At 36.2% G+C, this 10,718-nt stretch overlaps 1 protein-coding gene across 1 annotated transcript in view; it reads left to right on the plus strand.

Moving 5' to 3' along the window:
- The window catches only part of IFT57 (intraflagellar transport 57), a 60,137-nt gene extending 50,490 nt beyond the window's left edge, over positions 1 to 9,647 (plus strand). Inside the window, exons 7-11 of the mRNA XM_079705165.1 lie at positions 3,972 to 4,043; positions 4,831 to 4,962; positions 6,453 to 6,515; positions 8,330 to 8,396; positions 9,411 to 9,647. Of these exons, the coding sequence (XP_079561291.1) occupies positions 3,972 to 4,043; positions 4,831 to 4,962; positions 6,453 to 6,515; positions 8,330 to 8,396; positions 9,411 to 9,589 (513 nt within the window). The 3' untranslated portion in view covers positions 9,590 to 9,647. The remainder of the gene's footprint in view (positions 1 to 3,971; positions 4,044 to 4,830; positions 4,963 to 6,452; positions 6,516 to 8,329; positions 8,397 to 9,410) is intronic.
- Positions 9,648 to 10,718: the final 1,071 nt, after the last annotated feature.

A 10,718-nucleotide genomic window follows, 5' to 3' on the forward strand; every position in this document is an offset into this window, starting at 1 on the left:
AGCACATGGCCAAGGCCAGCATCACTGGAGCAGTAAAGTGCAGTCCTCCCACAACCAGCCAGCAAGTCACATAACCCTCTTACAGGGAAGGATAGTGGTGAAAAAGAAGGGATGAGAATATCTACTTAGTGCTCCAAACCTTTGTGAGTCTCAAGTAAGGAAAGATGTTTAAAAGTGCATTGTAACCCAATGGATTCTCTCTTATTTAAGAATAGCTATTATTGTTTAACAGTTCCTTTTACTGTTACTTATTTGGAGGATCAAATCCTTACATATCATTAAAACCTACATTCTCCATTCTTACCACAAACGTTTGTAAAGTTTTTAACCATCTCAGTTGCAGTTTTTTAAAAGCTGTGTATTCATGTCTTTAAACTGTTACAAGTACAGTCATTTATATTCTCTATTATAACTATATTAAACCCCTTTTGGAAAAGTCTTGGGCACCCAGAAAGTTTTTTGACATTTTTTCCCCTGATGATTAAAAGTGACAAAATTCTCTTATAGGAAATTTGGAAAATGTTGTTAGGATGAGGAAGAAATTAAAAACACCAGTATTCAAATCCCTGTGTTAATACACACATACAGATATACACCAATATTAATTTTTACTAAATTGGACAGCTAATGAATATACTCTTTGGCAGTGTTTTTCCACATTACTGTATGTTGTTAACATGCATTTTTTCAGACTATGAAATATTTTGGGGAACGTGAATTTAACATTTCAATATACAATATTAACGTATTTAATATGCAATCATATAGAATTATAAAATCCAGTAATAAAGCGATCACTTATGAAACCACTACCCAACTCGAGAACTAGACCATTACAACATCCTGGAAGTTACCTATGTGCTGCTCTGTGGCTGCCCCTTCCCACCTATAGGTAACGACTGTCCCCTGGTTTGTGTACTGTCATTAGCTGCTGCTGCCTCTTCTTCTTCGTGTTTTTTTTTCGTGTGTGTGTGTGTGTGTGTGTGTGTTTTCACATATGTGTGTATCTCCAAATAGTGTGTATCCTTGAGTTTTGCTTTGAGCTTTATAAAAACAGTGTCATACCGCGTTATTTTTAGGGATGAAATGAACATTACAATATTAATTGAAATTGTCCTCTACTGTTAGATATTTAGAGAGTCTTCTGCTGTTTTACACAGAACTTGTACATTGATCTTTGTGTGTATCCCCAATTATTTCCTTGGAAATAATTTCTAGAGGTGAAATTGCTGGGTTAAAGGGTAAGAACACTTTTAAAGCTCATATAAAAATAACTGTACATCAGGAAATGTGTCCACTTAGAAGATTTTAATGAAACAAGCATTCAGATTTGCCTGATGGATAATTATAAATCATTACTAGGTTTCCACTTTAAAAGGCAATAAGAATACACAGTGTTCCAGTGGCTTATCAAATTAAAAAGTCCAAAACCAAATTCCTCAATAATTCGGACTCCCTGAAGTCTACTCTGTTCTTGTCACACTGTGATATTACTATCCTCTCAGTTCCTCAGACTAGAAACCTTACACACATCTTCTCTCTATTGGCCCACCTCCACTTCAGGCACCCCTCACTTCCCCTTCGTCAGTAATCAAGTGCTGCTCGTCTGTGTCTGCAGTGTCCCTCGAATCCATCCCTTACCTTCCATTCTTACAAGTGCTGCTCTAATTAACCCCTGCTAATCTGTCAGGTAGACCGTGACACAACCTCCTAACTGGTCTGCTACCTGTCTTCAGTCTCTTGCCTTTCTAATCAGTCCTTCACTCTGTTACTTTCGCAAAACTCAGATTTGTCTTTAAAACTGAAATCAAAAGTCATTGATAGCTCTCCATTATCTACAAGATAAAATCCACACTCCTTAATTAAAGCCCTTGATCTAATTCAACCTACCTCTCCAGCTTTGTTTCCTTGTGATTCACCTTCCACATCCCACCCCAAGAACTTTTTGTGTTATATTCTAGGCAGCCTGGGCTGCCTGTTCCCTATATACTTTCCTGTTTTTCTTTGTTCTTGTTAACTCCCTCAGCCTAAAATACCCTTACTCTCCCCTCCTTTCCAGTGTGTTGAAATGCTACTCATGCTTCAAGGTGCCACTGAAATGCCAGCTCCTCCATGGAGCTTAACATCAACGTAAGTTATCATAGTTATACTTCTTAGATGAGTCAGGCATGTTTTCTTCTCTCAAAATACTTTGAATATCAAAACATGAAAAAAATACATTTTTTACATTTGCTGGATAGAAAATAATGCTGGGTAGAAAAAGCAGAACAAACTATTTTAAACACATCAATTACAATAAATTTTAAAACTATATATATGTAATGTATGTATAGATATATATATGTGTATGTTTATACATTTATATATGTATATATACACACATATACATATATATATATTGACAGAGACAGAGGCCGATAGGAATAGTTGAGTTTGGTGTTTATTAAGCTTCTAAAATTCTTTTTGGAATCAGGCAGGATGAGTACTTCTTTAAAAAATTAATGATACTTGTTAGGTTTATTATCTTTCATAAAGATGCTTGCTTGGGCTTAAGCAGGTTTCCATTTTGAAGCTTAACCATATTAGGTCTCGTTGCAGGAGGCCAGCCAGTTGCTTCTCCTTCCTGTTCCAGTGTTGACTGGCTGAGCTGGAGGGGCCTGTTTCCTGGCCGCATCTGTCTAGCCGTAGTCACAGGTGGTGAACAGTCCCCTCAACTGCAGAATGAAGGCATTGCTCTAGATGACTGTTAGACGGATGAGTAGGTGATCTTCAAGGTCCTTTCCACGCTCTGTATTCTGAGATACTGTCCACTCATGAGACAGAAAAATGCTTAAGGACAAAGGAAAGTGCCGTTTGTTCTCTGCCCTAGCACTTTCACTGGTGTCAAGCAGCCAGTTCCTCCTTTTATTAACTCTGAACTGCCAAAAGGTACTGCGTGGGAATTAGTGCATTTGGCTTCTGATCCAGGTGTACCACCACCTCTGTGGCCTTGGGTGTGCCCCTTTCTGTCGCTGGGCCTCTGTTTGCCTATCTCTGCAATGATGAAGGTCAGGCTAGATATTCTTTGAGGTTCTTTGCAGCTGTAATGTAATTTTATAATTGGTATGTGTGAAGTACCCAAGGATTTTTTTACCCTATGGTCACTGGCCCATGTTTCAAAGTTAAGAAGTCAGTAGAATGGGATTATTCACAAAATCATTTTTCCTTCACAAAATAGTGTAGATAGCAAAGTGGAGCGTCAGGGCATGCAAGCAGATATGTGTGATTGAGGGATATCCTGGCTCCATCACTTACTCCAACTCACCTTAATATTTTTTCCCTTCTGATGAGTATTTCTCAAGTCTTAAAATTGTTACCTTTAGTAATATAAACCAAAACATTTTGAGGATCTCTTGTAGGAAATTAAAATGTTAGATTAGAGAGTTCAAATATGCACACGAATTCAGATCGGTCTAGCAGTAGTACAATACATCTCAAATATATGAACTCTAACTATCATTACAGACTTCCTTTCTTAAGAAAGAGATTCCAAAGTCTGAAGAAGCATCCCACTTTAATTTCAAGGGACAAGCTAATATTTGATATATGTTACTTGATTCCAGAGTTGCTTCTGGCAAACATAATTGTTACTGTTTAAACAGGTATTTCTTTTCTAGCAATTAGAACTTTTTTCATTTTGATGGGTAGTCATAACTATTAACCACCAGCAGTGCAGGGATAATTTACATTCAAATTGTGAGACATCACTCTGTGAACACATAAAATAATTTAGATTTATTCAGAACCTTTTATCCTAAAGTGCTGTACACACATTTCTTTACAATCTGATTGCAAGCTATATATAGGACTCTCCTATCTGAAATAGGGCAGCAACCAAAGTAATTAAAATAAAGGGTACAACTTCAAAAAAGTAGTGGAAAGAAGGAAATGTAATATTTTTTACTTGTTCCTGTATGCTCTTATGCCTGTAGGATTGGAGAATCCATGTTGACCAAATGCACCAGCACAAAAGTGGAATTGAATCTGCTCTAAAGGAGACCAGGGTATGTGAATTACTTCAGATGAGTACATGAGTACATTTACTCATCTGTGTAATACCTATTAAAGGAGAACAGGAAAGGAAAAAAGACCCAATCCTTGCCCTTGAGGAGTTTCCTGTTTGAATGTACCATATTATGTTTCAACAGCCCTAACACTTAAACCAACTAAAGAAAGGTAACTATATAAAAGCAATATGATATATACCTAGTATATTACATACTCTAGATATATAGGTAGGCATATTAGAATCATTTCATCATTCTTTCCCCTCTGAATCTCAGGGGATAACAGCACCAGGCCAGCAACGCCTAGAACCTACAGCTTCCCAGGCTTGCTGCCCTGCCAGAAATAGGGACTTTTGGAGAATACCACAAAGAAGCAAAGCTGGAGTAAGAAGTTATGGGTCCCAGACTAGAGCTATAAGTTTAATGATCTACTTCCAACTGGAATATTCCAGTCATCTTTGAATTGTGCTATAAGAAAATCGTGTTATTCCCTTACCTACTTTGATTGTGGGCTTTATATAAAGCACATTCCGCTCACATATATTTTAGATTTGCATAAGGACAAATAAATTGACTAACACTACCAGGTGCTTTTTTATTTTAACATTCTGCAAAGTGTGACTAAAATAATTTTCATTACAGACTTTTTTGTTGCTGAAAATTTCAAACTATCTTCTTTTTCATTGGTGGTTGAGAATTTGTGAGATGAATTGAGGGAGATTTAACCCATTTAAAACTACTTTTGAAAAATATATTTGTGAATTCTGTCTACTAAAATTTCTAGGGATTTTTGGACAAACTTCATAATGAAATTAGCAGGACTCTGGAGAAGATTGGCAGCCGAGAAAAGTACATCAATAATCAGCTTGAGCACTTGGTTCAGGAATATCGTGCAGCTCAAGCCCAGCTGAGTGAGGTAACTAAGGAATGATATCCAGGGTTCATTCCAGTTAATGACCTAGTCCCTAAACTTGACGCAGCACTTTTTTTTTTTTTAAGTTTTTGACCTCACCCCACTGCATGTGGGATCTGATTTCCCCGACCAGGGACTGAACCTGCGCCTCCTGCACTGGAAGGCAGAGTCTTAATCACTGTACTGCCAGGGAAGTCTCGACACAGGACCTTTCATTTGAGAATCATGAAATACTTTTCACAAACAGCAGCACATTGATCCTCTGCCCACTTTAGGAAGCAAATACAACTTGTCATCTCCATTTTACATGTGATAGAAATTATCTCCTAGAAGTTTTTAAATGTATTTCTTCATTAGATTTAAGTAAAAGAAGTCATATTGCTGGGAAACATGGCTTAGAACAGGAACACAGTGCCAGGACACCTGGTTTTGTTTCTAAGTCTGCTGTTAATTTACTGTCTGAGTAGGAGGAAGTGGAATAGTATGCATTTACATGTGTCAGGGAGAAAAGACATCCTTGCCATTGTGGCTTACAACCACATAATAAGGAATATGAAAGCAAGACACGTTCGAAGACAAGCAGTTTAATTAATTAAATGAGCAAATTTTTTAATCTTTTCAAAGTTTTAGAAATTCAACCAAAATAAAATAAAACCTTCTGCCTTTGAAAGCAGCAGTGCTTTGTTCCAACAGTAGGGATCTAAAGGCTTTCCTTTGGGATTTATGCCCCCTCTTTCCTGATGTTGAGGAAGACTACTAATGTCTTCCTCAACAACTGCAAATGTCAGTTGAAGGCATATTTTTTTCTTTCAGCAGACAAGGTTAGAAGGAGAAAAAAATGGAAATAAACTTGAGACACTTCCATACTTTCAGAAGTTCTCAAAGACCAAGCAGAAAGTAACCTTCACTGTTTTATTATTTGTTTAATTAGTTATTCACACATATACACATCTATTTGCAAATGTTTTTACTTTTAAAATGCTATAAAAAGTCTCTGATTACAGCCACCCTGTATCTCTCAAACATTGATATTAAATAATTGATTAAGTTCGTTCCCAAGGACATATTCCATATTGTCATACTGTTTGTTAATCCTTATTAATTACTGACTCTGATGCTGTATTATGATTGATTTTTTAGAACATGTTTTCTCTGCATAGCACGCAGATTAGATCGACCAAGAGCCATTGTCTAAACTGTTTAGGAGTGGCTGAGGACAGTTTTTATTGTGAACCGTGCCCCTGTGAGTTACACAATTATTTTATGAAGGTTAAGGTAGTTCATCATTGTATAGTGCTTTTGTTAAATACATGGTGCCTGTGAGGGACATAAAATAGCTACCATTAAAATGTCACTTTTCACAATAGTATTCACAAACAAGGAGGGGCGTTGTCATAAAATGATATGCAGAAATTACAAACACAAGGAGGTCATATTTAAGTCATCTGCTTCTGTTTTGAACTTGCCATTAAACAAAATGTTTTCTCCCTCAGGCAAGGGAGCGTTACCAGCAGGGAAACGGCGGAGTAACTGAAAGGACCAGACTCCTGTCTGAGGTACATACTGTGTGCTCCTGCCAGATTCTCACCTGTCAGCGGGGTACCATGGTTCAGAGCCCTGGATGGTTTAATCTGCTACAGCCGTGGGTTGTTTACTCTAGTAGTTGCCTCCTGTGGCTCTTAAATCCTTTCCTTTAGGAGAAAATCCCTAAATTGTCTTATCAGTGAATCAATTACCTATTTATATACTACTTGTTTCCACAAAATGCCTGAAGCTGTTTTACTAAATGTAACATAACACATGCTGATAATATTAGCACATTTATAATCTTCCTTAATCTTTTTTAAAACATAATAATTGTAATTAATATATAGAAGAGTAGGTAAAGCATTGACTTAAATGTCTTATAATAAATTTTAATGTTAGTCTTTAAGATATAAGATTTGTTTCTAGTGATTGTTGTTGGTAACTTGTGTGTGATCCTGTGTATTTCTCTGTCCACAAACTGGGACCGGCTTGTAACCCTTTCCCTTCTAAAAACTTATGGAATATTTACATATAGTGTATTTATTTTCATCATCTTGCAGAAGATGTAAGACCTAACATATGACATACTACATGAATTATATTAGTAATACATATATATTATATATTAGGTCTTACCCATGTATATTTATATATGTATATTAATAATATATGCTCCCATTTTTCACTGAAGAGCTGAGAGGAAAAAAAAACCTTACAACAAGGTCAGTAGCCAATATGGGACTAAAGTCCAAGATTATCTTTGGATACAATCAAGTATAATTGTCACAAACTTTTCTGTATAATAGAATTAAGCTTCTTTGATGGAGATTATTTGAGGAGTAAATAGTTATTTTAAAATACTAAAAATATAACTTTAGAAATATTTAGACTCTAACCCCGTGGTGCTTCTAGGCAGATAAAACATTATACAGAAGTAAAGTGCTCACTTATGTTAGGTAAATTAACACTTGAAGGGAGTCCAGGGAACCATTTAGTTCTTTCGGAGTATGTAGTTATCCCCAGTTGTAACATTTCAGGTGCCTGAAAAAAGTTAATTTGCTTTTACTTGGATGAGCACTTTATTCCCAAGGAAGTTTTTGCTCACCAGCATGATAAAAATAAAGCCTACTAAGTTACAATTATGGTTTCGTTCTAGATCATATCAAAATTTTTCAATTTTTAAAAGATGATATTTTCTACCTACATTTATGCTAGTTTGGAATTTATAGAGGCTATCGTAGTATAATTTTGAGTATGATATAGAGTACACGTTAGAGCCACTATAACAGCCCAGTGTGCCTCTTGGAGTTCATGGTTTGGATAAAGCAGTTAGAATATTTTTATATATAGCCATATGGTATAAACGTTATTTTTAGTGTCCTATAGAGGAAAAGTTGGCATATTCTCTTATAAAACTGTAATATTAAGAAAGATATGTAGTAAACTTCTAGAAATTTAAAATCTTTTTAGGATGTTTGTGCTGTTTTAATTAATAACTGATCATCAGAGACTGGCATGGTAGATGCTATGAGATAACTGCAAAGCTTGAGTGCCTGATGCCTAAAAAAACAACTTAGATCATTTTTATTCTATCATGTTACAACCTGAGACAGTCAATAAAAAAATAATTTGGTGACGTTTAACAATAGGAGCACTCTCAGAAGATAAAAAGCTTTGCATATCTGCATACTTTATTATTCAAATTGTGTCCAGAATACTGCTAAGATCTTTGTATCCCTTTATGTATGTATTATATCTGAATTAATTTTTTAATACATCATACAAAAATTTTGAAAATTTATTAAAATCCAGTGCTCATGAAAACTTTTGTTTTCAATGAAAGGTTACAGAAGAGCTAGAAAAGGTAAAACAAGAAATGGAAGAAAAAGGCAGCAGTATGACTGATGGTGGTAAGTACACACTCATTTTAAGAAGAAAATGAGCAAAAGAAGAATATATCTTTAAGAAATCTATTTTTTAAAGAGGTATTAATAAATAGGAAGTCTGCTTTTTAAAATGAATTTGTTTGAAGGGGAGGTACATGGTGCAAAAATGAGGTCTGATAATCAGTATACTGTTTTCCTTATAAATGAGCTGAGAAGAGTCATAATTTTTTTTTACTATCATTTAGGATTTTTAAAAAAATTCAAACTGTATTAATTCAGAAATAGAATAGGAGATAGTTAAATATGCACTTTGTTATGCCAGTTTAAAAAAATAATATTTTGTTCCATTTTCATCAAATGAGCTTCATTATTCCATTTTATGTACAAAAAAAGCACTAAGTGTACGCCCAAAAGGCACAAAGGTGGTGATGTGATGACCTTTTTTTCCCCTCTTTCCTGGTAGACCTGACTGGGCAAGGATCAAATAGAGAAGAATTAATAATCCTATAGTAATCATCCTCTGTTGTAAGCTAGTTACTTTGACATGGCCCAGTGGTGATTGCCTAAGGCCCTTCGTTGCTCTAGAAAGATTTTCTAGAGTTCTAATGGAATATACTGAGTGATCTTTCAGAAGGTGATGTATAGGGGGTTTGCAGTATGTTTAAATGAGCCATTAGCTATGTCTTAAAGGTAGGTCTTCCTTCTCTTTTTCTTCCATTGTATCCCCTTTTCCTTCAGATAAATATACTAGCCTCTAAAAAAATATTGAAGACATTCTTAAACACACCTTTAGCAACTCTTCCTCTAGAAAAGAAAGGAAGTTCAGCCTCAGTACATCAAATGCTGCATCATTTCCCAACCTAGAAATCTCAGGTGTTTAAAATGCCACAGCAAAACTGTGTGAATGTCAGTAAATTGTTGGCTGTGTTTTTAACCCCATTTTTGGCTTAAGACAAAGTGAGGAAAATGTCATACCATTCTGTAATACACTGATACTCCAAATGAACGTTATTATTCCATGTTATTTTCATTCTGCAGCTCCTTTGGTGAAGATTAAACAGAGCTTAACGAAGCTGAAGCAAGAAACTATTCAGATGGACATTAGAATCGGTGTTGTGGAACACACATTACTCCAGTCAAAACTGAAGGAGAAGTCCAACATGACCAGGGACATGCATGCCACAATCATTCCAGAATCTGCAATAGGCTCTTATTAAAACATATCGCTTTTCAGGCTTCTGATTAGTTTTTTTTTATATCAAATCATATTTTATGCTGCATAGACTTCAAAACACAGTTATTCCTTTAAAAGCATGTTGAACGGGTATTTTTTACATATATACACACATATTGTATGTGTGTATACATACAATGATGATTATGGATGGTCAAAGCCTTTGAATTGAATATAATATTTAATAAAGTAATGAAAAATTCTCACTTTCAAAGAAGCTTTCACTAATCATTGCATATGTTAAAGCCCCCACCTGGTGGCTCACTGTCCTTATGGTTCTGTGCATTTGAGGAAGAGGTACATGATGCAAAATGTGTAGGACCCATGCTTTCTGCAGGTGCTGCCGCTGCTATCAGCACATGGACCTTTGACATAAGCCTGGCCCCTTCCACTGGATCCATACACAGTGATCACAAGTACTTCTGCACCCAGAGGCAGCCAGTGATGGCTGGGAATTCTTTCCAAGAACCCAGACTACCCTTACCTCAGCTTTATAGTTACCTAAAATTACATTTTTTAAAAAGAAAGCATCAGAAAAATCTTCGTATCTTTATTAACATTTGAAGTTTATTATTTATCACGAGCATTTCATGACTAAACTGATTTTATATCTTCTATGATCTAAGGCCACCTAATAAAAAATAAACATTTCAGTCGTGTTTGGCTTTGCTCCTATAGTGATGAAAATGTATATACATTTCTCAGTTCTACTTTTTTCTGTGGTATCAGCTATACTAAGGAATCATGTTGTAGCAGAAGGAGAGACAGCAAGTCATGTCAAGATCAGCCTCCTGACATTGGTGATCTTTTTTTTTTTTTTTTTTTTGCGGTATGCGGGCCTCTCACTGTTGTGGCCTCTCCCGTTGCAGAGCACAGGCTCCAGACACGCAGGCTCAGCGGCCATGGCTCACGGGCCTAGCCGCTCCGCGGCATGTGGGATCTTCCCGGACTGGGGCACGAACCCGCATCCCCTGCAACGGCAGGTGGACTCTCAACCACTGCGCCACCAGGGAAGCCCCAATACTGGTGATCTTTACTTACACGTCTTACTGAGCAACTTTCTAGTCTGGGATTTCTAAATTGGTGAAATAAGCAATATTAGAGTGACCAGC

This window comes from Hyperoodon ampullatus, assembly GCF_949752795.1.
Source record: "Hyperoodon ampullatus genome assembly, chromosome: 5".
NCBI lineage: Eukaryota > Metazoa > Chordata > Mammalia > Artiodactyla > Ziphiidae > Hyperoodon > Hyperoodon ampullatus.